Genomic DNA, 20,127 nt, shown 5'->3' with positions numbered 1-20,127 from the left:
CATTTTCTCTATTTTTAAGTCATTTGAACGTTTTTGGATATGCAGGTTTTTCAGATCTGGATTTGATGTGCAGGTTTTTCAGATCTGGAAGACTTCTGGGACGACTTACCTGTTAGTCGTCTGGAAGTCGTCTGGACTTCTTGGAAGTCTTCTGACAAAGTCGTCTGGACTTCCAGGAAGTCGTCTGGACTTTCAGGAAGTCGTCTGGACTTCTAGGAAGTCGTCTGAATTTTTCTGAGCGTTTTGGTAAGTTCTTATGTCTGATTTTTCTTCATTTGGTAACTTCTTGTTGTATAAAGTTCTTACTTTTTTCCCAAACTAAAACTCTCCAAACCCACTCTAATCTCTTTGACTTGAAAACACCAAACTTTATATGAATTTTTCAATTTTGTCTCATGTCTTTCTTACTAATCTATTTTTTTTTTGCAGGTTTTTAATTAGATGGTACTCATCTTCCACTAATTTAAAGGTAGATCTATTATTTTTAGATATGTATTTTTGTGTGTTCTAAAAAGGTAGATTTATCTAATCTTCCACTCATTTTTTTCTGTTTTAAGCCATTTGAACGTTTTTGAATATGCAGGTTTTTCAGATCTGGATTTAATATGCAGGTTTTTCAGATCTGGAAGACTTCTGGGACGACTTACTTGTTAGTCGTCTGGAAGTCGTCTGGAAGTCGTCTAGAAGTCGTCTGGACTTCCTAAAAGTCGTCTGGACTTCCTGTAAAGTCGTCTGAACTTCCTAAAAGTCTTCTTACAAAGTTGTTTGAACTTCCTGGAAGTCGTCTGGACTTCTTAGAAGTCGTCTGGACTTCTTAAAAGTCGTCTGGTCTTGTCTACTCAAGTGGAATTCAAGCTTGTCTTTGTAGATGAATGATCTATAATAGTTTTGTTTGTGGTCTGTTTTGAGAATTGCATGTATACTCTTTTAGTTGTGAACTTTTTGTAAAATCAGTAATAATGTTTTCCAAGATGTATTAAATGTGCTAACAATGTGTTTACACATTTACAAATCAATGAAATAATAGACTTCAATAGCCTTTTTCTTATCTTTGGATCTCTCATATGCAATAATAAACTCCAATGGCCTCTTTCTCATTTTAATAAACAAGAATGTTGGTAGCTTCATATTGATATAACATTTTAAGAAGCATTTTAACCATTCTTCCAACTCATAACAATAGTCATCATTATTGTCTATAACAATAATACTTAAGAGATGGAAACAAACAATAGTAACTTGTCAAAGCATATCATATTTTTTATAAGTTTGCATTGAAAAACTTAGTCAAATTTAGTAAAACTAAGGGAGAGAACATATTTTGTAAATATGAGTTTTACATATCTTGAAGTTACTTATCACTCTTAAAAATACAAGTTATTCAAAAACTTACGTAGAAGACTTAAAAACTAGTGGAGAAGACGCGGACGACTTCAATCTAAGTTGTCTAGACGACTAAACTATATGTCGTCTGGTCAACGCAGATGTTATTTTTGCAATTGACTTTGAAATCTGTTATTTCGGACGACTGAAAGTTAAGTCGTCTACTATTGTTTGGTTAAAAAAAAACTCCAAAAAAGCTAGACGACTTACATTTCAGTCGTCAGAGATTAGTTTTGCATTTAACTGGATTATTTCAGACGTTTGACTTTTTGGACGACTTACATTTCAGTCGTCTTGTGAAAATTAAAATAATAATATTTTTTAAAAGTAGACGACTTACAGTTAAGTCGTCGTAGGTTAGTTTTGCAATTAAAAAAAAACTTCAAGATTTAATTATATACAGACGACTTATAATTCAGTCGTCCACGAGACGACTGAAATGTAAGTCGTCCAGGATTTACGAGGTTTGACCAGAATCTCGAAAAAAAATCCAGGACGACTTACAATTAAGTCGTATGGTGGACGACTGAATTATAAGTCGTCTGTGTATAATTAAATCTTGAATTTTTTTTTTTTTCAATTGCAAAACTAACCTATGACTACTTAATTGTAAGTCGTTTACTCTAAAAAAATATTATTATTTTAATTTTCGCCAGACGACTGAAATGTAAGTCGTCTGGGGAAGTCAAACTTCTGAAATTATCCAGTCAAATGCAAAACTAACCTATGACGACTGAAATGTAAGTCGTCTAGGTTCTTTGGAATTTTTTTTGAAACCAAACAATAGTAGACGACTTAACTTTCAGTCGTCTCAGGTTACAGATTTCAAAGTCAACTGCAAAAATAACCTCTGCGTTGACCAGACGACTTCCAGGTAAGTCGTCTACAGCCAGACGACTTCCAGGTAAGTCGTCTACAGCCAGACGACAGCCAGACGACTTCCCAAGTAAATCGTCTGACGAACAGATCTGGAAAAAAACTCGATGTCATACCTTATATTGGTGAGATAAGTTCCTTAGCATACATAAGACTTCTCCAAGCACACAGAATCACAAACGAAAGTCACCCACCCATAATCGTTAGCTTCTATGACTCTATGAACCATAAAAAATTTAGAATCAAAATCTTGGGTTTTTTTAGCTCATTGTGGATAGAAAGTAAGAGATATGTTGTGTTTAGTTCACAAGAATGGAAAAAAAAGAAGGGTAAATCGATTTTGGGAGCATTAAGAGCTTCAAATTGGTTGTTCATGGTGGTTGTGGTATTGACGACAATGGCAATCTTGTAATTACTTGAAGATGATGAGGGTGAGAGAGTAAAAATGTCATTTTCAAAAAAAAAAAAAAAAATTGATGGCATTTTCGTAAATTATATGAACTTGTGGGATGAATAGGGCAAAACCAATTTTTTTAAAAAATGGAGGTTAGTTATGTGTTTGACTTTAAGTTGTAGGTCAATTTTGCAAAAACCCCTAAAATAGTACACGTGATTGACTATGTTATGCAGGGCCGTCTCAAACTCTAAAGAGACCCTGTTCAAAAAAAAAAAAGCTCTTTTTACTAACCTGAAATGATTTATGTTTTTTTGTCAAAATATTGTTATAATATATTTTACTAACATCTTTTGGTTTTATAATTAAAACCTTGGAAAAACATCTCTTTGAGACTATGAATATTTCAGTTTCCTTTTTCTTTTGATTTTTTTTATATCAACAATCATGAGTTATAATCTATAAGAAAACTAGTAGAGCAATAGAACATCGATAGTGGTTAGACCAAAATCCGTAGACTCTTGATTTGATTAAACAAGAAGTTGGAGACTCCTCTTTTTTCTTCACAATAGAGCTTAGATTAGTCATTCTTCTTTGTGTTTACTATTTTTTGTAAAAGTTGCTGAAAATTATATATTTATCTCTTTATTTATAATAACTAATTAATAATAGTTTCCTAAAAATAATCAAATTATAATATTAAGTTTCTAAATTTACATTGAATATTAAATCAAACACCAACATCTATTTTGTACTTTCCAAAATATATTAGTTGATATAAATGTTAATTTTTTCCTGACTTATTGCATTTTTGTTGGTTATGTAAACAAAATCAAATTTGTAATTTATATTTATTGGTTAATAAATACGAAAATTAAAATTAAATATAGCTATCTGATTTTTAATAAATATATATGATTTTAAAATTTTAACTATTATATTACTAAAATAAAAAAAATTATGGACCCTTTAAAATTTTGGACCCTGTTCGACCGCTCCACTTGCACGTGCTAAAAGACGGCCCTGATGTTATGTATTATATTTGTTTATTTAAAATATTTGCTTAAACTTATAAAATATATTATACGTATAATATTATAATTATCATACCAATTCGTGAATAGAAAATAAACAATACTAAATATCAAAAATGGTATGATTCAGTAGATTATTTAGATAGTATATAATAGTTGACTATCATATAATTACATTGTTTACGTGTGTCAACCATATATGTGTTCTTTTGTTTTGCAGGCAGACCAGAATATAAAAAATGGATAAACTGATAATTACGTATGTTTGTTATACTCCGTTTTTAGTTGGTTCGTTATGCAAAATAGTCAACTATCTATGTATCATATCCCTTATATATTATTTGAGAAGCATTACAACATTTTTTTTGTAGCCATTTGTCATCAATAGAATGATTCATAGAATTCTTAAAGAAATAGGTTGGTTCATCTAAATATATAATAAGTTTTTTTATTAAACTAACCATAAATACATTATTAATGTGATTCATTATTTCCTTAAATAAAATTACGGAATTTCCTAATGTGGCTAAAGTATATATATGACAATTAATAATTTTGAATAATAAAGATTTGATAAAAATAAGGATGTCTTATATTATATTTGTTTAATTTTAAATTATTAAAATAAATTAAAAACTCATAGTAACCATATAATAAAAATTAAATTTTTTCTTTGTATGTTATATTTAAATTTTTAAAAACGATTATAAATTACTAAAACTGTTAAAAATTTCACATTCAAATTTTGTGATCCATGGTTTAAAATTTTTGTTATGAGTTGATGCAAATAATTAAAAAGTTATATAAGTTGAAAGTCTCATTTAATAAGTATTAAAAGTAAAAGATATATATATATATATATATATATCATTTTAAATTAAATTATACGACCATATAAAAATATATAAATATTTTAATTTTGAAATTTACTGTGAACAATTTGTTTTTGATAAACAATTTGAAAAATATTGACAAGTTAATTTTTAAAAATATTATAAATCATTTAAACTATTAATCTCACAGTGGAAATTTGTTATCACCAATTTAAATTTTTTTGGCTATAACACATACAAATGGTAAAAAAAAATATGAGCAAAAATTAACATTTAATAAATATTAATATTAAAATATACTATATATATGTTATTATCATTTAAATTTAATTATATTATATATCAAATAGAAAAGTTATTTTTGGATTAATCAAATTTATTTATATGTTCTATCCAATTTAATTATATAAGTAATAGTTACCGTCATTTTAATTATTCAATACATATTTATTATTTCATAATATGTTTGAAACATATAATATATAAAAAAAATTATATATATAATGTTTATCCCGCGCAAGGCGCGGGTCTTAACCGAGTATATATATTAATTGATGAACATTTGAAAAATATGTAACCTCAATTTTATAATAATTAAAAAAGACTCTTTACTTATGTGTCAATCAATTACGTAGTTAATTAATTTTACGAGTCATCCTCACATTGAAATTGAAAAATATGTTGGTCCAATTCAATTTTTATATCTCAGTAGAAACATTTAATATCAACTATATGATATCATATGATATTAAATAAAGCAAGGTGACTATTTATTATATATTATTTCATTAAATAAAACCTACAACCTATTGTGATTATGATATATATAGTAATTAATGATTTTAAATAATGAAGATTTGCTAATAATGTGTATGCTTTCTATTATTTTTGTTTAATTCTTTACTATTAAAATAAATTATACAATTACATTAATCATATATAAGAAAATTAGATTTGTATATGTTGTATTTTGAATTTTTTTTTAAACGAGTATAAATTACTAAAACTTTTAAAAGTCTCACATAAACTTTTGTGATCAATGTTTAATTATTTTTCTATAATAAGATACAATGATAATAAAATCAGATAAATAAATAATTTTATTTTAATAGTTGTTTATATTAATATATATATGTACTTCATATCGTTTAAATTTAATTATATATCATATATGAAGATAAAATTGATTGTTTTGATTTATTTATTCTAAAATAGTTGCGAATAAGCAAGAGCGGTCATTTGATTTATATGCGCAAGCCAATTAATTACATAATATTAACTGATTTCTTAGTTATTTAATATATAACTAGGTGCCTTACTGCACTATGTGCACCAAAAAAATTAAAATATTTTTAACAGATAAATATATATTATATTTTAAAATAAAATTTTATTAATATTGTAAATTGCCTTTTTCGTATCAATAATTTAATATAAATTTGATTTAATTAAACATAAAATTATATTTAAGAATATGTATGTATATATTTGAAATTATAATCTTAGATTTATTTTTCTAACTATTTATTTTAATTAAATATATTAAATAAATTTGTAACAGTTGCATAATTACCAAAAATTAAAATTAAACAATATTTATAAAATTTGTAGATATATAAGAAAATAATGATTTTACGATTAAATTTTTATAATTTTCTAAAAAAAATTCTATACATTTTTGAAAGTTTTAGTAATAAAATTGTATAATTTAAAAATATATAATTAAAATAGATTTCGAAATTTCTAATGCCATATATGAATATATTTATTTTAATTATGATTTATGATTTATTCCCATATTCTAAAAAAATACCAAAAATAAAAATTGCATTAAATGTAATATATGAGTTATTACCATATTTTAAAAAGTTTACCAAAAATATAAATTAACATTAAATGCAATTGTCCATGTCATATTAAGTTATAAGACATGTCATCAATTTTAGTAGCCATGTCATATTTGTTTTGTGAAATTGATTGTATAAAGGACATGTGGCAAAATCACTTCGCAAATATTGTCTAGGGGATTATTATTTTATTATTTCATATTATGCAGAATATAAAATAAGTATTTATTCTGCACAAGACGCAAATCTTAACCTAAGTATGTATCTCTTTAATAATTTTGAATTTTAAACATTTTCTAAATCTCATGCAAAAATAAAAGAAAGAAATGAGAATAAACTCAAAAATCAATATTTATATCGAGCAATAACCAAAATGACACAAAAAGAAGAAAAATATCGAAGATAGATAAGATTGGCACGTGAACATAAACTTCTCATAACCATAATTAACTTTTAAGTTGCTAAATAATAATATAAAACTGTGCTGACATAGTTTCATTGTAACCAAATAGTAGGCATGAGATTCTTCAACCCAAACGTTAGATTTTTATGCGATAAATAGTTTTTTGACCTAAAATATTTTTAAAAATATGATCAGTTCATTAGTAAACAAATTATGTAATTAACAAAATAGTTTTTAAAAAATATTTAAGAACCAAATATATTAATTTGATCAATAATATAATTTTTTCATACAATATTTCTTAAATAATTTTATATAAATTTACCATGCGCAAGCGCAGGTCTTATCCTAGTATAGTAATATAGCAATAAGTCGTATGTGGACCTTGAATGAGTGTGGCATATTTTGTAATTAGTTTAGTAATGAATGGAGGATAAATTAATAGTGTGAGAATCATTGTTAGCATGCCACCTCAGCATGACATGGTTGTAAATAAGTTACAGTTTAAAGGTTACTCCTTTAAAATGTTTATCTATTAATAAGAAAAGGATTACCTTTTCTTATTAGAGTTTAAAACCATTATCAATTCACTTCTGTCAAATATGATGAAGAAAACCCCTCAACTCTCGTTTACAGTCTTGACTATCTTCATCATTCTTGTGCTAGGTTTGTATTTTTATTTTAAGTTTATCTTAACATTTGCATATACTCGTTATAAAATAAACTGATCTTGAATAATGTGATTTTGATATTTTAAAAATATCATTCAGGCTATTTTGTGAAAACTACATAATAATTTATATAGTTTAGAAGTTTTTATTTCAAGTAAATTTCATAACATACATAAAAACTAGAAAACCGAGTTTAGAGGTTTTTGTATAAATATATATGTTCTTCATAATTTATGAAGAACTATAATATAGAAATGGTTCCACATATTTCCACTTTTTATCATGTATCTTTCAGTTGTCTTTTTTTTAAACATACAAATTTGGTAACATTTCTTTTTCATAACTATTAATGCCCTTTTCAGTAAATTTATATGATATATTAAGTATATTTCTACATTTTTGTAGTAATATGTCATGTTTCAAAAATAAATAAAAAATTTTAAAACATATTTATATGTTACTCACACTTTATCAGTAATATTCAGAAATTATTCAGAGTTATCTTCACCAAAGAAAAAAAATACTTTGTGATCAAATCATATATATGCTCTCTCTTTTTTTCTTTACTTCGGTCTCTCTTTTTCTATTGGTAATAATTCTTAAAATAAATTTTTTAATTCAGTCTTTCTTTTATAAATAAATTTTATATTTGTGTTAAAAAAATTATATTTCAGAGAAAAGAGAACATTGGTATTTGTTTTCATTTTAACTACAAAATCTGATATTTTATATTCAACAGGAATGATGGCAAATGCAAATAAAAAAGAAAATGAACTATTTTGTAATGTCCAAGACCACCACTTTGTAAAAAAAAATGAGTCGTGTGCTGATTCTGAATGCAAAAAGAAGTGTCATGAAACACATGGACCTAAGGCGGAGTTTATTTGTAAGAGGTATAGACACTTATTTGGAATTGAGACATGCAGTTGCGGAATTCGTTGTCCACGTCCTGGACCTCCTAGACCTCCTGGTTAAGTATGGTGAATAATTATGATTCTCAGCCATGATATCTTTGAAGTATTTTTCACATTTTTGCTCTGTAATTTTTTCTTTAATAGAAAAACACTACAATATATATTTTTGGAGCCTTGTAATAAAGTATTGAAGTTGAAATATAAATAAAGTATTGAATTGTTTGTTTCGGATTTGTTGCATTATTTATAATAATGAATAACATAAATTTTAATCAAGACTCAATGGTTAGTAAAACACACATGTACTTTCTTTATTTAGTCTATATACTCTCTTTGATTCAAATTATATGATGTTTAGAAGGTTTATATTGTTTCAAAACATAAGATGTTTTGAGATTGTGAGGTTAACTTTAATTTTATTAGAAACGGTTCAACCAATTAGATTTTTCAAACTTTTTATAATTGGTTCAATGGTTTTAAAATTGTATTTTAAAAGTGTTTTTAGAAGAAATTAAGTTTTCTTCAAATTGCCACATCAAAAAGTCTACAAACGTATGCGCCTATAATAATTCACATTGGCTCAATTCAAGTCCATGTTACGAGAACTTAATCTGCCATGAAAGCGTTAATCGTTTCGGCTCCTCTCCTTCATCTTCATTGTTTGCAGTCACTTGAAACCACCATTATCACAAGTCGCAGCCAATCTCCATCATTCAATTATTCTCTTTAATCCTTACTTCATGATATCGTTTCACCTCCTTTCTTTCTCATCCTATTTAAATCACTTTACTGAAGGTTTCTTCCAAGAGAAATCTACAACATCCACAACAAAAGATAAAGCCATGGCAAATATGTTATGACAGGAATGATGGTGGTGAGATCCAAAGCACTGTCAGACTTCCATATGGCTCGAGGTCAGAAACTTCAAATCCACCTACACCCTCGCTCCCCCTCAAAATATTCATTCCTCTGAGCGTTCCGCAGCTGGCAGCAGAAGATTTTTTCCAGCGGACTGATGAAGAAGAATGATGGACGCCCTAGAAAGTACGGACACAAGAGTGCAGCGGTAAAGGAGGATTATATTTGTTTTATCGAGATAATTAAATACTGGTTTAAACTGTTATATCATTAATAATTTAAATTTAAATGTTTAAATGATTTTGATCCGCGCGCGAGATATTTTTTGTTTAACAATTTTTAAACAAGTTTTAACTCCATATATATATATATCGTAGTTATTAAATTTTAAGTGTGTTAAATTTTTGGGTTAGGAAATTTTTTTGACCCATGCCATGTACTATTTTAATTAAAGTAACTGAAATTTAGAAGAGAAATATTTTATTAAAATTTTTAATTTTGTATATAACTTCTCAGTTTAGTTTTTGATCTTTAATTTATGAATAAAATGTGCAATTTTATGTGTTGATGTATACTGTTTGTGGAGAAAATAATTTTGAAGACCTCTCAAAAAATCTTCTACACCCTAAATTTTACTATTTGTCCTAGAAGAATTCCCAAAGGTTTTCAAGTAAATTTTTATTAGAACACTTCCCAAGAACCCATCTAAACCATAAAATTAAATAAATAATTGAATAGCAACACATATCTCAGTAATCTTAAAATCAATATTTAAAGTGTTTAATATACATAAAACTAAACACATATACATCAATTTTAATTTTTTTTAAAAAAAATTCCAAAATCTAACCCTAAAAATACAAACAAAACTATAACATATGTTATCAAACTCTTAACCAAAGAATATCAAGACTCAATTGTGGGAAAAAAAATTTGCACCGTCAATTTCAGTAAAATAAGGAAAACTAAAAAAACCTAATTTTCCCAGAGGTCCCAGATTACTGCTAAACCACACGCTGAGCAATCAGAAACACGAATAAACAAATGAAAAAAATATAAGACGAATCAAAAAGAGAGCAAAAAAGTCTTATTCCAAATCCGCGTTTAAGCGTTTAGAGAAGGTAAGAGTCTTGGTTACGAGAGCTGTCGGCACTAGTTCTAGTAACCTAAGAGACTGCGTAAACCTAACTGAGTGCAGCTCGATAACAAAAACGGAAAATTGCCTAAATTGCTACGAGTGCTGAATTGCTGTGTAAAAGTTCTCTCTTGCGCCTCTCGCCTCAAAATCCCTTATATACTCTTCCATAGGTCGGTTTTCCCTTTCCTTTTCTATCCCCGAGTCGAGTTTATTGCTTCGCAGAAATATTCCACTTCTCTTTGATTTTCACGATTATCCCTTGAAACTTGACATTTTTCTTCGAAACTTGACATTTATCTACTCTTGTGCATAAAAGATAGTCCTCCATAGTAGCCTTGGGTTCATTCTCATTTGAAATCGTAAGTGGGCTTTTAGCCGCGTTTTAGACTTTTTCGGGTTGTTTTTCGACTTAGCCTATTTTATGATTTCTTTGAGAAATCATCCCTGATACGATGTCGCTTCTATGAAATAATTTAATCCAATCGTATAGTTAAGATAACTATGGTGTTTTAGTTAACCGTTGCCGTTTTATACGATTGATTCAGACTTTATACGAGAAAACAAGTCTTTGCGGTTTTTATCGTAAAGTTTCAACTGTAACTCCAATCAAGACGTAACAAGAGCCGGTACGGTCATGGCTCGAATGAGAAAGATACAAGGGTGAGACAAGAGCATGATATTGTTATAATGCAGTCGTGGTCGCCATATTGTGAGCGGGACGGAACCAACCCAGCTCGCCATATGGCGAGTGGGACGATGCTGCTCCTTGATTCCAGGCGAGTTTTGATGCTCCATATTAAGGCCTTTGGCTACAAGGCAGAGTCGATGATCTTTCTCGAATTCCTTCTGGGCATCATCATGAACTGACCATTTTGATCTATCAGCTCCGAGCTTCAGCCCCTGTAACGCCTTCCAAATCACCCTCGTCGAATCTGGTTGCGGATAGGGATGATGATTCTGATCCTGCTCTTGGTGTTTATCCTCTGATTGCATGATGAATTTCCGATTGATTGAGGATGAATCAAAGATCGAGTTGAGTTTCGTTTTTCTCCTAGAGAATTCTAGAGATCGCCTTGCGAAGAGAGAGAAAAAATATTCATTACAAAGTTCAAAACACATTAAACAATACTAAAATTGTTATAAATCATATGATGGATGTCCATAACCGGCCCGGTCCATAACCGGCCCAATACCTAGAGAGAGAGAGGCGGTTTACCTAGTTAGAGAAAAGGAAACTCTATTTCCTTTTCTTTGTATTTGTATACTTTCCATATTTATGTATTTCCTTTTATCTCTTTGTAACTCCCATATATAAGGGCACCTTATGATTGAGTAATAATAATAAGAACTTACAGATTCCAATCTCGTAAGTTTGCAACACGTTATCAACACGAAACTCTAAAAACACCCTGAGCCAAAAACCCAGATCGCCAAAACCCCTAAAACCCTAACCCTAGCCGCGACCCGACGAACCCTAATTCCCGATCGCGTCTCTTACATCCCGATCCGAGGCGTTCCCGATTGCGATCCGTCTCAGCTCAGCACTCAGACGACCTCAGCCTCAGCTCGCATCCCGGACGGCCCGCGTTCCCGATCCGACGTTCGCGACTCGATAGGAGCGACTCGACCCATTCCAGCTCGCGTCTCCGATCAACTTCAATCCGCGCGTGTCCAGGTCACGGTCAGCACTCATCCGACGATCAAGGTGATCCCGATCAGCTCGTGTCCAGCTCGCGGATAGCTCGCGTTCGTTCCTATTTGTATTGCAGCTCGCGGTTCATCCTTCTTGGTGGTCCGGTTTCAACAATCATCTAGGTTAAAAGGTAATTCGAAATATAAGAACCTGTGATCAAATTTGGATTGTTTAATAAAGAATGAAACCCTAAAACCTAATCTTTAAGATAAAGCCATAGGGTAATAGATTAACCCTAATGAGTAAATCGAAGCTCTAAAGTTCGATACCCCAAACCCTAAAATCGAGATTGATCTATTGATCGATTAAAATCAAAGTCCGTAATGGTTTTGAATCTCAAAACGAACCCCTTTGATCTAAGATCAAATTCAAAATCCTAAACCCTAAATCGGTTTTGATTGTTTGAATTTGAATCTGAATTGATTGTTTTATCACCTAGATATGTTGCTAAGATTTTTTAATCTCAAATTTGGTATTGAATTGATTGAAACCCTAATATTGATAGCTTTGATTAAAATCACTAGACCATATCATCTCGCGGCCGTGCGGCCTTGTTGCATTCATACCATAGCCTAATCACATTGATTGATTGCAATTACACTTAGAATCTTATGCTAGGATGGTATTGAATCAAAATCAAGTGGCCGTATGATTGTTCTTTTGCTTGGCCGAGAGGTTTGTTTGTATTGATTACATCATGAAACTGATAGAAATCATCTATGCTAAGATTGCAATTACACAACAAACTGAATGCATTAATACTACTCCATGGCCGTGCGGCTTGTTTCTTATCTTTGGCTGTGTGGCTTCTTCTTGGCCGAGAGGCATCATCTTTGGCCGTGAGGCATATTAATTATTTAAACATTAATAATATTCCTAAAGGACCTAAAATAATTAAATCTATGATTTCAGATGTCGAAAATCAACAACTTGGATTTTGCTGCCCTAAATTTCCCTGGAGATAATTACTTTCAATGGGCGCTTGATGCTAAGATCATCCTTGAATCCAAGGGACTCTGTGAGTGTATCACCGAGGACATTAATGCTAGTGAGAAAGATCGTTACAGATCCATCTTGATAATTTGTCATCATCTAGCTGAGAGTCTCAAGGATCAATATCTAACCATTGAGAATCCACTAGATCTTTGGAACGAATTGAAATCGAGATATGATCACCAGAGAACAGTGATATTACCTAAGGCTCGGTCTGATTGGAGAGATCTCAGAATCCAGGACTATAAGTCCGTGGACGAGTATAACTCGGCACTGTTTAAGATTGTTTCAAAATGGAAACTGTGTGGTGAAAGTATTACGGATGAGGATATGCTTGAGAAAACCTTTTCCACTTTCCACACAAGCAATGTGCTGTTACAACAACAGTACCGTGAGAAAGGTTGCAAGACCTATGCTGATCTTATTTCTTGTCTCTTGCTCGCTGAGCAGAACAATGAATTATTGATGAGAAACAGTGAGATGAGACCTACTAGATCAGCACCACCACCTGAAGCACACACCACTGAGGACAATAAAGAGTCCCACCATGTCCAAGGAAACGGACATCATGTCCGTGGTCGAGGAAACAGAAACGGACGTGGCCATGGCCGAAGCTCTTTTGGCCGCGGGCGAGGGAATCAGCATGGTCGAGACTGTGGCTCATTTGGAAGAGGTCATGGTCGCGGCCGTGGATCTTCATTCAAACCTAAACACTCGACCAATTCCAGCAAATCAGTGTGACATAGATGTGGTATGGGCAATCATTGGGCTAAGACTTGTAGGACTCCCAAGCATCTAGTTGAACTCTATCAAGAGAGTTTGAAAGGGAAGAATCCTGAAACCCATATGAATTACCAAGATAATGAAAATGACTTCAATCATGAGAAGGACGATCTTATGGATTATGAAACTTCAGATTGTCTTAAAAACTGAAGTATGATTTCGACATTTGTAATCTAATTTATGTGTTATGTGCTTTGGTGGTTTTCATTTATATGTTGTCATTCCTTTGAACTTATTTTAAAACTTAATAATAAATGAATGATTTTATAAATGAACTCTCTAAGTAGCATCCTTTTGAATCTTGTTTTATAAATGAACGAGAACAAGGATGTACTCATGTACTCGTTGTGGACAGTGGGTCAAGCCACACGATCTTAAAAGACAAGAGATACTTCATAAACTTAACCCTTAAAAACACCAACATCTCAACCATTGCAGGTAAAGCTAGTCTCATAGAGGGTCACGGCCAGGCTAATATCCTGTTTCCTATGGATACACATCTTGAGATACCAGATGATTTGTATTCACCCAACTCTAAGAGAATTCTATTAAGCTTTAAAGACATTCGAATGAATATTGAAACCAAGGGCGAAGGAAACAAAGAGTTCCTCCAGATCATTGATCTCGCCCAAGGTAATAAGAAAGTTTTAGAATCCATATCTGCACTATCTACTGGTCTTTACCATGCTAAAGTCAGTATGATCGAGGCCAATGCCACTTTTAACAAAGAGGCAATCAACAATTTCACTCTATGGCACGACCGGCTTGGCCATCCCGGTTCGACCATGATGCGTAAACTGATCCTAAACTCAAATGGCCATTTTCTTAAAGAGAAAATAATGATCCCTAAACACCTATCTTGTGTTCCTTGTTCCCAAAGTCACTAAGGAGACTATAAACTTTCTGAAAAAAATTCAAGGAGACATATGTGGACCAATACACCCACCTTGAGGGACATTTCGATATTTCATGGTCATCATTTATGCGTCCACTAGATGGTCGCATGTCTGTCTCCTGTCATCCCGCAACCAGGCATTTGCTAGGTTACTTGCTCAGATAATTCGATTACGAGCTCATTTTTCAGATTTTCCTTTAAAGATTATACGTCTTGACAATGCTGGTGAATTCACTTCCCAAGCGTTTAATGATTACTATATGTCCATGGGGGTAAGTGTGGAACACTCCGTGGCACATGTACATACACATAACGGCTTGGCCGAATCATTTATAAAACGCATACAACTCATTTCTCGACCATTACTCACGCGGCCGAGCTCATACGCATCAGACCATTTAGTGAGCATAAATATTCCCCATCGATTAGATAACAGGTCAAGAGCTAGACATATCCCATCGTAAGACATTTGGATGTACCGTCTATATACAAATTACTCCACCACAGAGAACTAAGATGAGACCTCAAAGGAGGATGGGGATATATGTTGGATATGATTCTCCTACGATTATTAAGTACCTTGAGCCAAATATGGGTGATCAGTTTGAGGCCAGGTACACGGATTAGGGGGAGAAAGTAATAAGCTGGTACAAGAGTAAAAGAAATTACATGGAATTATACATCCTTATATTGGCAAGATCCTCGGACTCAAGAATGAGATTTAGAAGTCCAAAAGATTATACAAAAGCTAGCTTAAACAATTGCCAGATTCCGTTATTGACCCAAACAGAATGACTAAGTCATATATACCAGCTGTAAATGCACCAAATTCGAATTGATGTTCAAGAAGGACACAATCAAGTTGCTACTGAGTCTAAGGCACGTTTGAAACATGGTAGACCAATAAGTTCCAAAGATAAGATCCCTCGGATATTAAAGAAAGGTGCTAATAAATCCGTGGACGAGGGAATCCTAGACATGGTCGATCCTAAGATAGACAAACTTAAAAGCCACGGTCGGGGATGAAGAAACCATAAACATGGTTGCACCTAAGGTGCCTAACAATGAGGCTTGGGACGCCAAGCTTCAGGGTACTGAAGGTCATAATGAAACCTCAATAAGTTATGTCATGTCTGGGACACAAATGGAACAAGAGAAAGAATGTCAACATTGGTGATATAGTTGCATGCAGTGTAGCACTTGAGATTATGAAATGAATGAGGATCATGAACCCACGTCCATACATGAGTGCACTCAACAAATCAGATTAGATCAAATGGAAAGGGGACGCGGAGTCAAGTTCATTAAGAAAAGAGAGGTTTTGGTCCCATAATTCGGACACCTCTAGATGTGAAACCAGTTGGACAAAAATGAGTCTTTGTGAAAGAAATGATACATGGCGAGATAGCAAGATATAAGGCACGGCCATATGCACAAGGATTCCACAAAGACCAGAAATCAATTATGAGAAGACATACTCCCCTGTGGTGGATACAACAGACATTTAGATTCCTAACAAGTCTGGCCATAAAAGAAGAAAAATAGACTTGCGGTTAAAGGATGTAGAAACCGCCTACTTGTATGGTCCACTGGATAATGAGATATATATAAAAGTCCCGAAGGGTATTGAGTTGTCAAATGCAACAGGTTCTCGAGAACTAAAGTATACAAGCATATGTTAATGATCTAAAATATCTTAGGAACTTCTGGAGAGACTTTCAAACGATTATCTAAAGAAAGAGATTGAAATGAAAATTTGGGACAAAGAAAGTTTTGTTTAGGATTACAAATTGAACATCTTAAAAGATGGAATCCTTGTGCATCAAAGGACTTATAGAAAGGTATTCAAACGGTTTTAACATAGACCAAAGCTCACCCATTAAGTTGTCCCTAGGTAATGTCCGAACATAAAGGACTGGGACATGATAAAATACATCCTATGTTACCTATAAGGAACTAAAATTTGAGATTACGTTATACTAACCAAAACCCAAAGAAGGGTTAATATGTTTTGATTGATACATGTTATCTCTCGGATCCACAATGATAGATCCCAGGCAAGTTATGTCTTTGCAACGCGGTAGCACTACTTTACCTTGGTATTGAGACCATTAGTCATTGGCGTCCATGAAGCTCAACCATCAGGATGGGATGCGCCAACTTGAAGGACATATACGGAGGTACAAATCAGGGGGAGTATATGTGTTGTACTTTTTTTCCTTCACCATGGTATTGTCCCACTGGGTTTTCCTGGTAAGGTTTTAATGAGGCAACATCCAAAACGTATTACAATCCATGTATGGTTATGGCATCCAAGGGGGAGTGTTATAAATCATATGATGGATGTCCATAACCTGTCCGGTCCATAACCGGCCCAATACCTAGAGAGAGAGAGGCGGCCGCAGCAGGAGAGAGAGAGAAAGAGAGGTGGTTTACGTAGTTACAGAAAAAGAAACCCTATTTCCTTTTCTCGGTATTTGTATACTTTCCATATTTATGTATTTACTTTTATTTTTTTGTAACTTCCATATATAAAGACACCTTATGATTGAGTAATAATAATAATAACTTACAGATTCCAATCTCTTAAGTTTACATCAAAAATATCATTTTCTTCCATAAAGTAGGAAAATATCAAAGACACAGAAGCAATTTAATAAAACGTTACAAGACAGTTACCACATTACTCTTAAACACGTAAATGATTTTGTTGTGAGCTCATATTCAGACAATTCAACACGGTTTTCAGTTTCACCAATTGTTAAGGTTACAAGACCATCATCTTATTTTCAGTTTTTTTTTTGTTTTTTAAATTGTGAATTCATCATTACACAACTAAGATCTGAACTCATGAGCTCAACTTCTCAAGAAAGGTGACTAAGACACCACAAAACCTCTCAAAACATAGTAAAAACAACAGAACATTGACATTGTCAAAGATCAAATCTAACGTCTTTTTTTTTTTGTTAACGAAACAACCATTTGATACTACATAAGAGTCTCTCAAAGTTGCTCAAAACGAAGCCTAATAACTTAAAGTTACTGGATACTTGTCAATACAATCTTCCCATGGACTGTTCTTAGAAGGTTTCACATTCCTCAAAGCTTCCCAAACCGCACTGTTACATTTAAAACCACTCCCAAACGCAATCTGCCACACACGATTACCTCTCCTCATCCTTCCTTTCGCCTCAATGTAAGCCAACTCATACCAAATCGAACTCGAAGACGTGTTCCCAAACCTATGAAGAGTCATCCTCGAAGCCTCGACGTGAACCGGCGAAAGCTGCAGATTCTTCTCCAACTCATCGATCACAGCTCTTCCACCAGCATGGATACAGAAATGCTCGAACGCAAGCTTGAAATCCGGAATATACGGTTTCACCTTACCGTTGAAAAGCTTCTTCACAACCAGAGTTGTAAAAAAAAGAATCTGCTCGCTTATCGGCAACACAAGAGGCCCCAACGTGGTGATATTGGTCTTGAGAGTCTCCCCGGCTATCGCCATCAGATCTTTGGACAAAGAAACACCCGTTCTTCCCGTATCGTCCTGTTCTTGATACACGCAGCGGAAAGCCTTATCGTCCGCTCCGCGGTGCGTCCTGACCACATGCGAAAGCCTGTACTTAGACCTCCTCTTGTCGCTAGACTTGTTAGACAGCAAAACCGCAGAGCCACCGACACGAAACAAGCAGTTCGGTATCAACATCGCTTTATTATTACCGAAGTACCAGTTCTGAGTTATGTTCTCCGTGGACACAACAACCGCGTAAGTCTTCCTATGCACCAACAACATATCTTTCGCCAAATCAACCGCGATAACCCCCGCGCTGCATCCCATCCCGCCGAGATTATAACTTCTAATGTTCCCTCTAAGCTTATACTTGTTCACGATCATCGCAGACAAGGAAGGAGTCGGGTTAAAGAGACTACAGTTGACAACAAGAATCCCAATATCCTTGGGATTTATATTAGTGTTTTCGAAGAGGCTATCCAAGGCACCGAACATGACTTGCTCAGCTTCTTCTCTCGCGGCGGCCATGGAGATCCTCGGCGGGACGTGGTGCATCCCCTCGGGGACGTAAGTGTCTTCTCCCAAACCAGAGCGCTGGAGGATCTTGCGCTGGAACTCGAGGGCAGAGTCGTCGAAGTCTCCGGTGAGGCGAGAGTGGGCCATGAAGCGGGAGAAGGGAGCTTTGAGGTGATCGGGAGGGAGGTAGCAGGAGAAGTCGACGAGGTAAACGGGTCGGGGTCGGGTCATGACGTAGACGGTTAAACCGAAGACGAGGATGGCGGAGCAGGTGATGATGCTGACGAGATTGTACTGGAGGTGGAGCCAGAGGTGGCGGAGATCGTCGTGGGAGGCTTGGACGGAGATGACGACGGCGAGGGGGAGTAGACAGAGGGTCAAGAGGTTTGAGATTACGTAGTGGTAGCCTAGCTTCACGTACTTGAGATTCACGCTCTGGAGATAATCCGGGAGTCTCCGGGTTTGTCGGATCTGTACTCCGACCGAACCATTGCCGTCGTCTCCGGCACCGTCCATGGTCAAAGGTCTGAGATTTACAGAAAAAGAGTCTGTTTTGTTTTGTTTTAAAAAGGAGCCGAAGCGGACAATGTTGTCTGAAGATTATTAAATTCAGGCGTCCTTTTTTTGGAAAGACAAAGTTTGACGAAGACCCACCTAAAAAACTCAGAGGTTTGAATTTGAGAAAGGAAAAGAAAAAAAAACAAATTTCAGAGAATACTTTGTGTCTGAGAATGAGAATGGAGGAGGAGAAACCCAGAAACTTTAGATATCAGAGAAACGGAAATGAATTGAAGTGGAGGGTCCAAGGGAATCTTGACGCCAAGGCACACAGTAATATAGAGAGACCCGAGGAACGTGAGGAGCCATGTGACCTGTTTTCTTCCTTTTTTTGAGAAATCTGTCTGTCCCTCTTTTTATTAGTAAGAAAATACATAAAATTTAGCATCTCTTCTATCTGTAAATATACTTCTTTCTAGAAAATGTTTGCGCGTGTGCCAAAAATGAACTTCCATAGATTCCGTGAATGAACAACACCAACTTTCTTATTTTTAATTGATTAAAATTCGTTAAAATACATGTTTTTGGTGATAAATGACTAAAATGAGTGTTTATCTTTATCAGAAAAGCATGTTTTGGAAAGAGGGGAGTGCTAGTGGACTGGGAAAAAAATCCATTAACATTTATGTAAATAATTTACCACTGAAAAAGAAATCTAAAATACTAGTATTATTGTGACTAGTGATTGATGAAATGTTATCTAAAGTTGAACAGCATTGTTGACTTCGTTATCACCTATGAAAGTGGCTAATACAGTACTCCCTCTGTTCCTAAAAGTAGGATATTTTACAAAATTTTGATGGTCCAATATATAAGATGTTTTC

The 20,127-nt window shown here is 33.4% G+C and overlaps 2 protein-coding genes across 2 annotated transcripts; one reads left to right on the top strand and one right to left on the bottom strand.

The window, feature by feature from the left end:
- The first annotated feature begins 12,956 nt into the window (after positions 1 to 12,956).
- Positions 12,957 to 13,778, top strand: LOC103872743. The gene has a single exon (XM_033273420.1). It carries the CDS (start codon positions 12,957 to 12,959, stop codon positions 13,776 to 13,778), a length of 822 nt encoding a protein of 273 aa, XP_033129311.1.
- Positions 13,779 to 17,519: 3,741 nt separating this feature from the next.
- Positions 17,520 to 20,082, bottom strand: LOC103872742 (3-ketoacyl-CoA synthase 4). The gene has a single exon (XM_009151184.3). It carries the CDS (start codon positions 19,259 to 19,261, stop codon positions 17,741 to 17,743), a length of 1,521 nt encoding a protein of 506 aa, XP_009149432.1. The 5' UTR covers positions 19,262 to 20,082; the 3' UTR covers positions 17,520 to 17,740.
- Between the last annotated feature and the right edge of the window lie 45 nt (positions 20,083 to 20,127).

Source organism: Brassica rapa, chromosome A06 (assembly GCF_000309985.2).
Source record: "Brassica rapa cultivar Chiifu-401-42 chromosome A06, CAAS_Brap_v3.01, whole genome shotgun sequence".
NCBI classification, from domain to species: Eukaryota; Viridiplantae; Streptophyta; class Magnoliopsida; order Brassicales; family Brassicaceae; genus Brassica; species Brassica rapa.
The sequence above is the reverse complement of the archived record's forward strand: the minus strand, read 5'-3'. Positions and strand labels throughout refer to the sequence as shown.

What these genes read in the sequence shown, in the direction of transcription:
- LOC103872742 (XM_009151184.3), bottom strand. Translation starts at nt 19,261, where the DNA reads ATGGACGGTGCCGGAGACGACGGCAATGGTTCGGTCGGAGTACAGATC.
- LOC103872743 (XM_033273420.1), top strand. Translation starts at nt 12,957, where the DNA reads ATGTCGAAAATCAACAACTTGGATTTTGCTGCCCTAAATTTCCCTGGA.